Below are 16,739 nucleotides of genomic sequence, written 5' to 3'. Positions count from 1 at the left end.
ATAGAGGAGATAGATTGACCTCTGCCCCTGTGTTCCAAAGAATAAACTGAGGCTGGTTTGGTTTACACTGGGCCAAATCTGGGGTCCTCTAATGCCATCTAGTGATGGTTTGGACATAAAGGAACACTTACATTCCCCTATGAGTAAAACTCATTGGATTTATTGAGAGTGTGGTTTGAAAGTGGTTTCCATTATTCATACATAAATGCATCATTATCCAGGCTAGAATCCAGGCTAGAATCAACTAAGGACACAGACAATAGCTTGGTGTAAATATGTTTATTAAAAGCTTTACTCCCCATCAGTGGAGTGGGATAGTCTGGGATGTAGTTTACACTCCCCTCCACAGGCTCACTCTACAGTAGCGTTCCCCTTTACAGTGGTAAACCCAGAATTATAAACTGGGTGGTTCAAACCCTGAATGCTGATTGGCTGACAGCCATGGAGTATCAGACCGTAAACCATGGGTATGACAAAACATTTATTTGTACCCTTATAATTATGTTGGTAACCAGTTTATAATAGCAATAAGGCACCTCAGGGGTTTGTGGTATATGGCCAATATACCACGACTAAGGGCTGTGTTGCCTAAGAAGGGCCCTTAGCCGTGGTATATTGGCCATATACCACACCTCCTCGGGCTTTATTGCTTAAACATACAACGGTACATAAAATACAGTCCGATGGCACAACAAACAGACAAGACACAGACAGATGATTACAAACATAGAAAGTGCTTATACTCCTCTGCGTGGTGACTGATGCTGCAGTCTACCTTCACTACAACCCAGACACCCCCATCAGCAGGGGGGCAGGACAGGGAGGATGGATGACGGTGGTGGGCAGGTTAGGCGTGGTTCTTCTTGATAAAGTTAATGAGCCCGTTGGTGGAGGAGTCGTGAGAGTGGACCTCGTTGGAGCCATGCAGCTCAGGCTCGATCTTCTTACACAAAGCCTTACCCAGCTCAACTCTGAGATAGATAGAGTTGAAGTCCAGATGTAAACTCAGTTTTTCACAATTCCTGACATTTAATCCTAGTAAAAATTCCGTGTCTTAGGTCAGTTAGGATCACCAATTTATTTTAAGAATGTGAAATGTCAGAATAATAGTAGAGAGAATGATTTATTTCAGCTTTTATTTCTTTCATCACATTTCCAGTGGGTCAGAAGTTTACATACACTCAATTAGTATTTGGTAGCATTGCCTTTAAATTGTTTAACTTGGGTCAAACGTTTAGGGTAGCCTTCCACAAGCTTCCCACAATAAATTGGGTGAATTTTGTCCCATTCCTCCTGACAGAGCTGGTGTAACGGAGTCAGGTTTGTAGGCCTCCTTGCTCACACACGCCTTTTCAGTTCTGCCTACAAATTTTCTAGGGGATTGCCTCCCCCATGCTTCACGGTTGGGATGGTGTTATTTGGCTTGCAAGCCTCCCCCTTTTTCCTCCAAACATAACGATGGTCATTATGGCCAAACAGTTCTATTTTTGTTTCATCAGACCAGAGGACATTTCTCCAAAAAGTATGATCTTTGTCCCCATGTGCAGTTGCAAACCGTAGTCTGGCTTTTTTATGGCGGTTTTGGAGCAGTGGCTTCTTCCTTGCTGAGTAGCCTTTCAGGTTATGTCGATATAGAACTCGTTCTACTGTGGATATAGATACATTTGTACCTGTTTCCTCCAGCATCTTCACAAGGTCCTTTGCTGTTGTTCTGGGATTGATTTGCACTTTTCGCACCAAAGTACATTCATCTCTAGGAAACAGAGATGACAGCTGTGTGGTCCCATGGTGTTTATACTATTGTTTGTACAGACAAACGTGGTACCTTCAGGCGTTTGGAAATTGCTCCCAAGGATGAACCAGACTTGTGAATGTCTACAATGTTTTTTCTGAGGTCTTGGCTGATTTCTTTTGATTTTCTCATGATGTCAAGCAAAGAGGCACTGAGTTTGAAGATAGGCCTTGAAATACATCCAAAGGTACACCTCCAATTGACTAAAATTATGTCAATTAGCCTATCAGAAGCTTCTAAAGCCATGACATCATTTTCTGGAATTTTACAAGCTCTTTAAAGGCACAGTCAACTCAGTGTATATAAACCTCTGACCCACTGGAATTGTGATACAGTGAATTATAAGTGAAATAATCTGTCTGTAAACAATTGTTGGAAAAATTACTTGTGTCATGCACAAAATAAATGTCCTAACCGACTTGTCAAAACTATAGTTTGTTAACAAGAAATGTGTGGAGTGGTTGAAAAATGAGTTTTAATGACTCCAACCTAAGTGTATGTAAACTTCCAACTGTAGATAGATAGAGAGACATAATAATGGACAGAATATAATGTCACCAATAAAACTCACCAGAGTGGACAGAAGAGAATGTCAATTAAACATTTGTTCATACAATTTCATAGGATAAAGGCTCTGTCTATAATCTGTCATAGATTACACATTATCGAAGAGCTTGGTTTCAAATAGTCACACTTACCCCCACTGGTCAAAACTATTGATCTCCCACATAACACCCTGGACAAAGATCTTGTGTTCATACATGGCTGTGAAACAAACAACAACACCATACATTGTTACTGGGAGCATAACAAGTAAATACATTATTTTGATCAATATTTCAAATATCATTGGTTGTTGGTTCACAGGTCCATATTCAGCTCTTACCAATAAGTGCTCCCAGTGTGAATGGGTTCAGCTTCTTGAAGACAATAGAGTTGGTTGGCTTGTTTCCTTGGAATACCTTACATCAGAACAAGAGGAACATTTTAAAATCACACAACCTGTTGTAAGACAGTTGTTGCATACTTGTAATTATACAGTGTTGCACCCTGTTTGAAGCTTCTTCCATCCTCATGCAAAACTTATTTTGTCCACTAAGAGGACGCACATCCCTATCAGAGCGACAGTGTCTGCCCTAGCAATAGACACACAATCTCCCCAGTATAACAACAGGGTTTAAGCCCATAGAAAGTCTTAGGCCGGACTGGGGCTGCAGTGGACTTGCGCCATGAGGGATCTGCTCCCACTCACTTTGTGTGGCAGAATGGTTTCCAGGGCCTCTCCTGTCAGGCCGCCGGCCTCCAGTTCCTTCTTAGCCTCCTCTGTGGTCTTTCCTTTCATCAGAGCCTCAGTCTGGGCCAGGAAGTTGGCCATCAGGATCTACAGACACAGAGGATACAACAGGTAAGGCATTATCCCATTATGACATTATCCCTGTGCATTATCCCTAGTATCACACAGCATGAACACTGCATAGGCTCTTTTGTCAGATAGACAGTAAAAGTAGGCATCACTTGAATAACTGAATGATTAGCTCAGTCACTGAATGGGAAGGTATTTACTCCCAGATCATTCCCACATACACCACGTCATTTCAATGTGGATAATATTCGGTTGAGATGTTGATCAATTAGATTACAACCTATATTCACCTACTCAAAAATACAGCCAGAAGTTTGTTGAATTTCCAAAGTGTTATCACTATGCTTTCAACCATCTGTATAAAAGCATAACCCAATTCCAATAGAAATACAATGTCTGATTTTTGGTTTAGTTCTCACCCAAGTGTCTGTCATTGCGCTTTCAACCATTTAAAAGCACAGCAAAGTTCAAATGGCAATACACTGTCAGGTATTTTGTTTATTTATACAGCAGATTAATGTGTTATGACTGTGCTTCATCTAATAGCTGAACCAAATGGCCTGGATTGAAGTTGAGACTTTTTAAAAGTACATGGGTCAAGTGATCAATGCGGTTTGAGATTCTATACAGAATATTACAGGAACATGCACGTTTTATATGAAGAAATGTATGGATGGTTACAGTAACTTCATAATGTGGCCATGGATGTGTTACTCATTTTAAGGTTGAATGTTACATTAGTTTGTAAGACAGCCTTAACTTTAGGCTATTTACTATATTACAGAAGTAGTACTGAATTTTGTATGCTTGAGAACACAACCAAATATCAACATTTAAAGGAGATGTGTCGACTGCTTGGATAACTCCATCTGAGCCACTGGCTAAATCCCATTCTTTAACTTTTTAGCTGTGTTGGAGACGTGAATCCAACATATCACTAACTTGTCGACAAGTTAACAATAGGCTACAGTATTTATTGTATGTCAAAAGTGATATTGAATTGTGTTTGGTTGTCAACGCAACCAAATATCAACATTTGAAGGAGACTTATCTTCATTGTGGACAGTTCCATCTGTGCCACTACTTAGTCTGGCTTTAATTTTAGTTTGTCTACAAATTAATAATTGATATGCTGGATTACATCTCCATCTCAACCAAAAATCGAAATTAATTAATGGGACGAAATAAAATAAATTTCAAATGCACTTGAAATAAAGTCCTATTCTTTAACTTCGATTTTTGGTTGAGATGAAGACGTGCATCCAACATATAAATGATGAATTTATAAACAAGCTAGACAGAGTCAATGGCACAGATGGAATTGTCCAAGCAGAAGATATATCTCCTTCAAATGTTGGAAGCATTGACAACCAAACACAATTCAATAAAACAAAATATCATTACATTTGAAATCAACCACAGCTTGAAACCCAAGGTTGGTCTATGGTCTATTTTTTGATGAATTCTGGGTTGAATTAAAACAATAGCTGTTGATTATTTTGTAAATGCTATATAGTCCTAAATAGCATCATTGATGATATATGAGTGGTAAAGTATGGTCACATTTCATTTGCTCTGTTAAACCTTCCCTTTGGAATGACTTGACAGCAACAGTGAATCTAATTCATTTTTAAGTGGAGATCTCTCAAAAATCATTCTCACAATAGCATATTGGTAATTGTCCGTAACAAATATCATAGCTAAGCAGTGCTGGGCTTGGTTAAAAGCCTGGATGGGAGGTCAAAGGGTAGCTGCAGATAGATACATTCTCCAGTAGGAGGAGCTGCCCAGCCTATTGTTTTGAAGATCTGACATTGTTTTAAAGGTACAAATTCAACATATTTTAGATCCAATGTATTTTACACGTAGATTACATGTCATAATACGTTGACAAATTACGTTGAGACAATGTTGATTTAACCAGTTTGTTCCCAGTGGGTTGGTAGTGCTGGAAGATGTGTCCTGTAGGGGTAGCCTACCTTATGGTGCTTACTTTCCCTGATGGGGTGCTGTGTCTGGGCAGGGATGAGGAAGTCAGCGGGGACCATGCGAGTTCCTGTGGAGGACACAGCAGTCACACTGCATCTGGGACTAATATAACATATTACTCTTCCATAACATACATACTCATCCATTTCAGCTGACCATTAATCAATATGCTGAAGAGCTTATGTACCAGTCAGCAACATTATTTGGGTATGAGTTAAGAGAATATGAACTTTCAAAAGTCAGATTTTAACTGGACAGTTACTTTAAGGAGGCAGTACCTTGGTGAATGAGCTGGTAGAAGGCGTGCTGTCCGTTGGTGCCAGGCTCTCCCCATACGATGGGGCCGGTATGGTAGTTGACACGTTTGCCATGGATAGTGATGTACTTTCCATTGGACTCCATGTCACCCTATAGACATCACATGAATTTAACATCTTCAGTGTTCCGTTTCAGTTAAATTTAAACTAATACTAAAACAACATTATCAGACTATTTAACCTTGACTTGGTATGCACAGTAAAACACATTTCCATTTGATCAATACAAATCTGACAATATACGACCACATCCTACCTTCAGGGCAAGGAGTGGGTGTTTTATTTATTTTATTTCACCTTTATTTAACCAGGTAGGCCAGTTGAGAACAAGTTCTCATTTACAACTGCGACCTGGCCAAGATAAAGCAAAGCAGTTCGACACATACAACAACACAGAGTTACACATGGAATAAACAAACATTCAGTCAATAATACAGAAGGAAAAGTCTATATACAGTTTGTGCATATGAGGTTAGATAAGGGAGGTAAGGCAATAAATAGGCCATGGTGGCGAAGTAATTACAATATAACAATTAAACACTGGAATGGTAGATGTGCAGAAGATGAATGTGCAAGTAGAGATACTGGGGTGCACAGGAGCAAGATAAATAAATAAATACAGTATGGGGATGAGGTAGTTGGATGGGCTATTTACAGGTGGGCTATGTACAGGTGCAGTGATCTGTTAACTGCTCTGACAGCTGGTGCTTAAAGCTAGTGAGGGAGATATGTGATTTTTGCAGTTTGTTCCAGTCATTGGCAGCAGAGAACTGGAAGGAAAGGTGGCCAAAAGAGGAATTGGCTTTGGGGGTGACCAGTGAGATATACCTGCTGGAGCGCCTGCTATGGGTGGGTGCTGCTATGGTGACCAGTGAGTTGAGATAAGGCGGGGCTTTACTTAGCAGGGTCTTGTAGATGACCTGGAGCCAGTGGGTTTGGCGACGAGTATGAAGCGAGGGCCAGCCAATGAGAGCGTACAGGTCGCAGTGGTGGGTAGTATATGGGGCTTTGGTGACAAAACGGATTGCACTGTGATAGACTGCATCCAGTTTGCGGAGTAGAGTATTGGAACCTATTTTGTAAATGACATCGCCGAAGTCAAGGATCGGTAGGATGGTCAGTTTTACGAGGGTATGTTTGGCAGCATGAGTGAAGGATGCTTTGTTGTGAAATAGGAAGCCGATTCTAGATTTAATTTTGGATTGGAGATGCTTAATGTGAGTCTGGAAGGAGAGTTTACAGTCTAACCAGACACCTAGGTATTTGTAGTTGTCCACAAATTCTAAGTCAGAACCGTCCAGAGTAGTGATGCTGGACGGGCGGGCAGGTGCGGTCAGCGATCGGTTGAAGAGCATGCATTTAGTTTCACTTGCATTTAAGAGCAGTTGGAGGCCACAGAAGGAGAGTTGTATGGCATTGAAGCTCATGTGGAGGTTAGTTAACCTCTCTAGGGTAGGGGGCAGTATTTTCACGTCCGGGTGAAAAGTGTACCCAAAGTAAACTGCCTGTTACTCAGGCCCAGAAGCTAGGATGTGTATATAAGCTAACCTTTGCTTTCCTAACTGCCTGTGTATATTGGTTCCTAACTTCCTTGAAAAGTTGCATATCACGGGGGCTATTCGATGCTAATGCAGAACGCCACAGGATGTTTTTGTGCTGGTCAAGGACGGTCAGGTCTGGAGAGAACCATGGGTGTATAGATTTTATAGTAAATTGCCAAAGTAGACTGACACATTCTTCACTGTGTTTTGCTTTGGCTGTTTACTTATGTTACACTCAGTCATGTCTTAACTGTGGTAGTGACTCTTAACCCTAGTAAAGGCTCTTAACCCTGGTAGTGACTGACGCACCTGCTGGAAGTAGGCAGCGAATCGGTGCATGTACTGGTCATAAGGCAGCATGGCGTGGGTCTCGGCCTGGAAGAAGTTGATGTACCAGACACCCAGCAGAGCCAGGAGCATGGGTGCGTTCTTCTCCACAGGGGCTGTTTTGAAATGGTTGTCCTACAGAAACAAGAGGGGGTCAACTCACACTTATTCATCTGACCAATAGAAAAGGTTCCAAGTCTTTGGACAGTGAGAAGAATTAGCTGTACTTACCATCCAGTGAGCCCCTTCTAGAAGCTTCTCAAAGTTGTCATAGCCTAGGGAGAAAGAAAAGACCAGTGACTTTGAGTTATACTTCAAATATCTCCTTTTAACAACTGATTACAAAGGTTATTCTACTCAGGTAGAGTACAGGCAGCTGATCAAAGCATTAGAATATCTAAACCGGGAGAATAAACCTACAACATAATGTACATACCGATGTGCAGAGCAATGGACAATCCAATACAAGACCACAGGGAATAACGTCCACCAACCCACTAAAAAACAGCAACAATCTGGTTATAAATGTGCACAATATCAACACACATTTCTTGAGCTTAATCATCATTTTCACAGTACAACTTTGAATTTGCAACATGTATTCTTTCCCCCCAAAATGTAGTGACCCTAACACCAATGTTATGTACCTGAGAAACGTGATTCTTACTCAAATGACTTTACTATTTCAGTGCTGTGCATTCTGGTCTATGTATTTTATATTAATTGGTGTCTGGTGGTGTCCTGAGAAGATTCATAAACCTCAGAGCACTCTGAAGCTTACGTAATTGAATGTGACACAGAGACAGGGAACTGTGCCCAAACTCACTTGGTCCTACAGCTTGCCCCAGAAAGAGGCCCCTTGCCTCTAAAAATTCCATACCATTGTCTTGAAATTCCTTATCATTAACCCTTACCTGTGGTGACACATTTCAGCCCACTGCAGAGAATGAATCCCCCATATTACACAGCACTTAATTTGGGTAATAATATAATAAACACAGTGTGTATTAAGTAATAAAATGCTAGGTAGGCCTATATATGAAAAGGCGGTCCCAACTTCTAAATATTCTCACTTCTCATAATTATTTTCAATGTGAATGCCACCTTTTATCAGTAGTGGTGCGTGGGTAAAATCCCCGGGGAAGCCAATCCAGATAAAAAACATATTACAACCCAAGTGTTGTGATAATTGCATTGTTTGCTCTATAATCTGTTAGTTCATACGCTATGACGCCATGATACACTATATAGGCCTAAGGCCGAGACAATAAGAAGACACAGTGGCAGAATAAATTCAACCACACCTTTGTTTCACTACAAAACCAAAAAGAGAAAATTCTGTCCAGTGAAGTCCACAAAACATATTGCATTTTTGGACTACTAAACAACTATTGATTTAGAACACAGAGAGTTACCTAAAGTTGTAAAGAAAACAGAAGCTGCCTCCACTATTCCAGCACCATTTTAACTTAAACAGCATCTAATCACCTATTCTTAGTCTAATACAGTGACATCTAAAAGATACCAAAAACGATTTAGTCCAATCAACGTTAGCTAAATATGATGCGGCTGTCCATGGTAATGATTTCTCTGTGTGTATGTATGTATGTATGTATGTATGTATGTATGTATGTATGCATGTATGTATGTATGCATGTACGTACGTACGTACGTACACATATATATATACACACACACACACACACACACACACACACATACATACATACATACATATACATAGTTGAAGTCAGAAGTTTACATACACCTTAGCCAAATACATTTAAACTCAGTTTTTCACAATTCCTGACATTTAATCCTAGTAAAAATTCCCTGTCTTAGGTCAGTTAGGATCATCACTTTATTTTAAGAATGTGAAATGTCAGAATAATAGTAGAGAGAATTATTTATTTCAGCTTTTATTTCTTTCATCACATTCCCAGTGGGTCAGAAGTTTACATACACTCAATTAGTATTTGGTAGCATTACCTTTAAATTGTTTAACTTGGGTCAAACGTTTAGGGTAGCCTTCCACAAGCTTCCCACAATAAGTTGGGTGAAATTTGGCCCATTCCGCCTAACAGAGCTGGTGTAACTGAGTCAGGTTTGTAGGCCTCCTAGCTTGCACATGCTTTTTCAGTTCTGCCCACAAATGTTCTATAGGATTGAGGTCAGGGCTTTGTGATGGCGACTCCAATACCTTGACTTTGTTGTCCTTAAGCCATTTTGCCACAACTTTGGAAGTATGCTTGGGGTCATTGTCCATTTGGAAGACCCACTTGCGACCAAACTTCCTGACTGATGTCTTGAGATGTTGCTTCAATATTTCCACATCATTTTCTTACCTCATGATGCCATCTATTTTGTGAAGTGCACCAGTCCATCCTGCAGCAAAGCACCCGCCCACAACTTGATGTTGCCACCCCCGTGCTTCCCGGTTGGGATGGTGTTCTTCGGCTTGCAAGCCTCCCCTTTTTTCCTCCAAACATAATGATGGTCATTATGGCCAAACAGTTCCATTTTTGTTTCATCAGACCAGAGGACTTTTCTCCAAAAAAGACGATCTTTGTCCGCATGTGCAATTGCAAACCATAGTCTGGCTTTTTATGGCGGTTTTGGAGCAGTGGCTTCTTCCTTGCTGAGCGGCCTTTCAGGTTATGTCGATATAGGACTCATTTTACTGTGGATATAGATACTGTTGTACCTGTTTCCTCCAGCATCTTCACAAGGTCCTTTGCTGTTGTTCTGGGATTGATTTGAACTTTTAGCACCAAAGTGCGTTCATCTCTAGGAGACAGAACGCGTCTCCTTCCTGAGCGGTATGACGGCTGCGTGGTCCCATGTTGTTTATACTTGCGTACTATTGTTTGTACAGATGAACGTGGTACCTTCAGGCATCTGGAAATTGCTCCCAAGGATGAACCAGACCTGTGGAGGTCTACAATGTTTTTTCTGAGGTCTTGGCTGATTTCTTTTTATTTTCCCATGAGGTCAAGCAAAGAGGTACTGAGTTTGAAGGTAGGCCTTGAAATACATCCACAGGTACACCTTCAATTGACTCAAATGTTGTCAATTAGCCTATCAGAAGCTTCTAAAGCAATGACATCATTTTCTGGAATTTTCCAAGCTGTTTAAAGGTACAGTCAACTTAGTGTATGTGAACTTCTGACCCACTGGAATTGTGATACAGTGAATTATATGTTAAATAATCTGTCTGTTAACAATTGTTGGAAAAAAATACTTGTGTCATGCACAAAGTAGATGTCCTAACTGACTTGCGAAACAACAGTATGTTAACAAGAAATTTGTGCAGTGGTTGAAAAACGAGTTTTAATGACTCCAAACTAAGTGTATGTAAACTTCTGACTTCCACTGTGTGTGTGTGTGTGTGTGTGTGTGTGTGTATATATATATGTGTATGTGTATGTGTAAGTATAAAAAAACATGTTGACTCACCCTACGTGTAGAGAAACGCCAATGCCATCCTCATCTTTTATGTTGCCTAAATGGTCTATGACAGTACACACTTTTAGTTTTTGTTGTCCTAGGCTACCTAGCTAAAATACTTGCTCGCTAGCCTAACTTCCTTTCATGGGCAACGATATGCAGGCCTGCTAGTTAACATTAGCATACTACATCTAGCTACATGTTGAGCTTCCATCCTCTCAGGCCAGGGGCACAATGTATGGTTGGGTCAGAATCGCCGTTATAATCATTGACCAGTACGGAAAATTAAGTAAAACCACGAGTCCAAATCCCTATCTCCATCGATGGCTAATTTAGGAAAGGGATGATTTTACCTAACTAGCTAGCCACCAGAGGACAACAGCACAATAATGATGTTTGGCTTATGATGTGATTGGTCTGAAGCCAAATCTAAACTGGCTTCCCTTGACACTTTATTTGGTGCGCCAGGACGATTCACAGATGAGCTCACTCAGTTTTGCTCAATGCTGATTGGCTATTACTTTATTTATTTTTCTATCAAGGGAGGCCAAATGTTCGCTGGCTTCCCTTGCGTTCAATGCTACAGGTGGAAACAATGTCATACTCTTTCTGACCAGACAGCATCAGATATACGCTACACGTACCATGACTGCGTGGCCATGCACGCCTCCAACTCATCAAGTTTGCAGACGACACTACAGTGATAGGCTTGATTACCAACAACGACAAGACGGCCTACAGGGAGGAGGTGAGGGCCCTTGGAGTGTGGTGTCAGGAAAATAACCTCACACTCAACGTCAACAAAACAAAGGAGATGATCGTGGACTTCAGGAAACAGCAGAGGGAGCACCCCCCATCCACATCGATGGGACAGTAGTGGAGAAGGGGGAAAGTTTTTAAGTTCCTCGGCGTACTCATCACGGACAAACTGAAATGGTCCACCCACACAGACAGCGTGGTGAAGAAGGCGTAACAGCGCCTCTTCAACCTCAGGAGGCTGAAGAAATGTGGCTTGTCACCAAAAACACTCACAAACTTTTACAGATGCACAATCGAGAGCATCCTGTTGGACTGTATCACCGCCTTTTACGGCAACTGCTCCGCCCACAACCATAAGGCTCTCCAGAGAGTAGTGAGGTCTGCACAACGCATCCCCGGGGGCAAACTACCTGCCCTCCAGGACACCTACACCACCCGATGTCACAGGAAGGCCAAAAAAATCCTCAAGGACAACAACCACCCGAGCCACTGCCTGTTCACCCCGCTATCATCCAGAAGGCGAGGTCAGTACAGGTGCATCAAAGCTGGGACCGAGAGACTGAAAAACAGCTTCCATCTCAAGGCCATCAGACTGTTAAACAGCCATCACTAACATTGAGTGGCTGCTGCCAACATACAGACTCAAATCTCTAGCCACTTTAATAATTAATAAATTGGATGTAATAAATGTATCACTAGTCACTTTAAACAATGCCTCTTTATATAATGTTTACATGCCCTACATTACTCATCTCATATGTATATACTGTACTCTATACCATCTACTGCATCTTGTCTATGCCGCTCGGCCATCGCTCATCCATATATTTATATGTACATATTCTTATTCATTCCTTTACACTTGTGTGTATAAGGTAGGTGTTGTGAAATTGTTAGATTACTTGTTAGATATTACTTCATGGTTGGAACTAGAAGACAAGCATTTCGCTACACTCGCATTAACATCTGCTAACCATGTGTATGTGACCTATAACATTTTATTTGACAGAGGGGGGGCACTGTTTCGTTCGCTCGGATGCTTTCTCCGGTAACATGCAATCAGACTCTTGCAAATTCAAGGACATTTATGAAACACAGAATAGACCAAAAATATATATTTTTTGGTCCATTTTGGGGAAGCCTGGCTTCCCTTGGCATCCATGAATACACACCGCTGCCTTTTATACATCTTACTTCTGAGAGCAAGCAGCTATTTGCTCAGACGTGAAAGGGCACGGCATGTTAGAGCCGTTACCCTTTAAATACCAACAATGTAACTAAATGTAGCTGTCTGACCTTTGATGCGACCCAGCCTTTACAGTAACCTCTCCAAGGGAGAAGGTCGCTACCAATAATATAATACTCTTTGAGGGCAGAGCTGGAGAGGGCGGCTTCTGATTACCCCACAGCTGCCAGCCTGTGAGCCCAGGCACCTACTTCAGTCAGAAGTCTACGCTATTTATAGCTGTTGCCTAAGTCCCCCCGTCAAAAGCCTGTGATTGCAGGAAGAGCACTGTACTACCCCCAACGCAATGCACACATGACATTCTGCATCATCAGATAACATGCACTCACATCCCAGAAGCCAAACATGTTGTCAGGATCAATGCCAAAGGCCTTCACTAAGGGCTGCAGAAGAGAGGAGATAGAAAGAACAGAATTAGAATGTTATTTTATTTTACAGCAACACATGCAGATCATAACACTGCATTTATGATGGTGTGTTGCAAAAATGAGAACTTACGCCGGCAGTGGAGAGCGCCACAAAGTGCTTGGCAACAGCAGATTTCTGTAAAGAAGACAATGTTTAATTTAACATACATTGCATTCATCTTCAGTCATAGAATTCAACCTCTTTCCCTGTATTTTTCTAAAGGTAAAAAGGCTACCCACATCTTTAGCGTGCTCAATGAACCATTCCTTGGCAGACTCTGCGTTGGTGATGGTCTCTTGGGTGGTGAAAGTCTGAAAAGGGACAGACAGATCACTACAGTAACACCAAAGACATTGCATTTCTAATGTGTGTTTAGGCTACTGTGTACAGTACTAAACCACTAGCAGTTCATGCTGCTCTCGCCACCCAGTCTCAGGGCTGGGTGACAATAGGAAAGTCATTCAGTCATAACTTTGGCTGCAACTCTACAGAGGCATAGGAGAGAAGGCACGACATGGCATGCAGCACCAACTGATCCCTTTGTTTCAATGGAAACGTCCATTGTATCAAACAACTGTTGCTGCTAAAGCTGAGTGGAACTTTATGAGTTTTCCATATTATCACCTGTAGAGTTTATTTGCGCTTTGTCAATGACTTTTTTTTGTCTTTCTTGTACATTTTTTAGGCCATTTTGAAAACGAATATCTCTCTCTCAAGTGTTAAGACAAAACAATAAAACCAGTGAATGCACTGGTACGGTAAAGACAACCAAAAGCGGCACCTTGGAGGCCACGATGAACAGGGTGGTCTCAGCATTGAGCTCAGCCAGGGTTTTGGCGATGTGTGTGCCGTCAATGTTGGAGACAAAATGCACACGGGGACCTCCCTTGGAGTAGTTCTTCAGAGCCTCAGTCACCATTAGAGGACCCTGGCAAAGAAGACACAACAAATACACAGTGATGGCAGAGGTAGCTTTCACACCTAATAGCGAAACATCATATTGCCTAGGTAAATAAAGGTTAAATAAATACAAATATTGACACTTTAACAAATGATACGCAAGAATTTGACTTACCAGGTCAGATCCACCAATGCCGACGTTGACAACGTCTGTGATGGACTTTCCAGTCCAGCCCTTCCACTCACCACTGCGAACTTTCTACACCAGACACAAACGAGTAGACCATTGAAAAAAGTGCCTACACAATTCAGTCAAATTGCATTTGTTATGCCTTGAATGCCACAGGGAGATAGCTAGCAATTCTATGTATAAACGGTACTGTAACTATTCAAATTGGAAAAATTGTCTCGCTAAGAGATTTGGGGGGTTGCTACGAAATTGAGACCCTTGGTTCAGCTCCCACTCACGTGGCAGAAGCCCTTCATCTTCTCCAGGACTTTGTTGACCTCAGGCATCACATCATGTCCGTCAACCATGATGGGATGGTTGGAGCGGTTCCTCAGAGCCACGTGGAGCACGGCACGACCCTAACCAAGCAGGAGGAGGAGAAGATACAGTAAGGACACACACTGATATACGAATTACAGCAAATGTATGTAGTGCCATTGATTTGTTTCAAGCCAATTTCTGAGGAGGTGTCAGGTGTGTTACATTTGGCCAGTCATTATCACAATGATAATAACATTGGTAATAAACCACGCTCAGGCTAAAGCTCAGATACGCACCTCAGTGAAGTTGATCTTGTCTCCATGGAACATCTTGTCCCTGGCGGCCTCAATCCCCCTCGACTTCCCCTAGAGAAAACATACATACATCTATTGGTGGGCAAATGGGCCTTCCATGTCAGAAAGGTTGATAGGCTACTGGACGCACAGCAGAAGAACACTGTTTTTGTAATGACTGTAGGTAAATGCCAAATACAGTATGGCTATTTGTAATTGATGTGTTATTTGAATCATTATGATATAGAGAAGCAGCCATTTACCAGTTCGACCAACATCTTCATGACATCCTCAGTGATGAGATTCTTAGAGTAATCAATCAGAATGTCTCCATGATCTGTCTTCAGCGTTGTGCTGTTCAGACACAGAACATTTGACAGAGTGAGTGATCTGTTTCCACAGAGATCCTATTAAATGAGGGATTCTATATGTAATTCTGTCTGTTTCTGGATTTAGGTAATTAACTCAATAACCTTTTGCCCACAAGTTACAAAATCAAACAGCCCTTTACCATGAAACAAATATAAATCTGTTTTGTTTCACCACAAGCATGTTGTAGTGAATTTGAGGGGTAGCCCAATTGAAACCTAAACCCACTTATTTATAATTCCAAGGCAAGCAGGGTATCCCAACTCTACTGTTTGCTTGTGTATGTGGAAGTACTTGTAATGCACTTAAGAAGGTTAGGGTTATTACAATACAGACAGCAATACAGACAGACATCAGACAACAAACCCGCACATCACTAGCAGTACATGAAGAGAGTTCAGCCAGAAGTGCTGTGCATTTTTTATGGTGTGGGAGCCCATAAGCTACTCTGATAAAAGGCACTACTTCATATTTTGGGGAAGGAGACAGTTGCACCTGAATGAATTATGTCACTAATGCAATAGCAAAGATCTCAAATTGTACAGTTGTTTTTTATTGGGAGCATCTGTTGATGATGACACATTATGTGCTTTGTCTAAAGGTAGCCTGAAGTGAAGACAACATTTTCTAATGGACAGCATTTTAATTGAAATCACATGTTACACTGGTGATGTTATGTTTTTTTTAGAATAAGGATACTGTGTGTATCTTCAACAAATTAACACGGACAATTTCAAAATAAAAGTCAACCATAAAGATACCTGAATTTGTGGAATCTCTCCTTGTCTTCCTCAAACATCTTCCTCATGTTGAGGTGCAGAGCATGTTCATGGTACCATTTCTCCAGTTTCTGGAAGGTTGGGTCGTGTGTGAGTCCCATGGTGTCGAGAGGTGCTGGGCGCGGTCCTTTCAGCTCAACTACCCTGGTTGAGTGAGACTGTAAGGCGCGAGAGGAGAGGCTTTTGAAGGGCAACCAACCCGCTACACTCGCCCCTCCTATAATAACACGATACTTCGGATCGTGCAGCACAGCCACACATACTGTATCAGTAATGCAGCGTTCAAGACTGTTATGTAGCTAAGTCCATAACATTACCAAACGACTTAACTTACAATTCAAGACATTGAGTAGTTTTACCAAATTCCATGACAAAAGAAACTTCACAAGTCAATTATAAAATAGAGTGACAACAGTATCATTGAATAAGATGAAGTCAACTAAAGTAAAATCTAATTAATAAACTGTAATGTGATACTATTTTATGAAATTATGTTTTTAAACATAGGACCAAGGGAAATGTCAATTCATGCTGAATATTGTATTTCCCGATGATTATTATATTATTAGAACAACGTCAATGTGTGGACCACCTAAGTGCGTCTCGTCCAGTGGGAGACATGTTAGTGTCGAATATTTGTCTCCCTCTAGCGTTTGATAAGTGATACTTCACCTATTCCGTTTAAAAAGACCACTAGAGGGCGGATAACTCCACGGAAT

At 41.3% G+C, this 16,739-nt stretch overlaps 1 protein-coding gene across 1 annotated transcript; it reads right to left on the bottom strand.

The window, feature by feature from the left end:
• Window positions 1–264: 264 nt before the first annotated feature.
• On the bottom strand, window positions 265–16,291 carry LOC106562377 (glucose-6-phosphate isomerase). The gene is made up of 18 exons (XM_014127233.2): window positions 16,003–16,291; window positions 15,136–15,226; window positions 14,876–14,944; window positions 14,558–14,677; window positions 14,265–14,348; window positions 13,971–14,117; window positions 13,429–13,500; window positions 13,280–13,324; window positions 13,111–13,164; window positions 7,766–7,826; window positions 7,561–7,604; window positions 7,312–7,464; window positions 5,423–5,552; window positions 5,135–5,211; window positions 3,045–3,173; window positions 2,679–2,754; window positions 2,491–2,557; window positions 265–971 (listed from the first exon to the last, which is right to left on the bottom strand). Exons 1-18 carry the CDS (start codon window positions 16,119–16,121, stop codon window positions 848–850), a joined length of 1,662 nt encoding a protein of 553 aa, XP_013982708.1. The 5' UTR covers window positions 16,122–16,291; the 3' UTR covers window positions 265–847.
• Between the last annotated feature and the right edge of the window lie 448 nt (window positions 16,292–16,739).

The sequence above is a fragment of the Salmo salar genome, chromosome ssa11, assembly GCF_905237065.1.
Source record: "Salmo salar chromosome ssa11, Ssal_v3.1, whole genome shotgun sequence".
NCBI lineage: Eukaryota > Metazoa > Chordata > Actinopteri > Salmoniformes > Salmonidae > Salmo > Salmo salar.
Note: the sequence above shows the minus strand (reverse complement) of the source record. Positions and strands in the feature narration are given on the sequence as shown.

Excerpts from the sequence above, each read along its gene's own strand:
- LOC106562377 (XM_014127233.2), bottom strand. The coding sequence starts at position 16,121 with ATGGGACTCACACACGACCCAACCTTCCAGAAACTGGAGAAATGGTAC. Across the intron at positions 14,678-14,875 it reads ACAAGATCAACTTCACTGAG|GGTCGTGCCGTGCTCCACGT; the intron begins GTGCGTATCTGA and ends CTGCTTGGTTAG. Across the intron at positions 972-2,490 it reads AATAGTTTTGACCAGTGGGG|AGTTGAGCTGGGTAAGGCTT; the intron begins GTAAGTGTGACT and ends TATCTATCTCAG.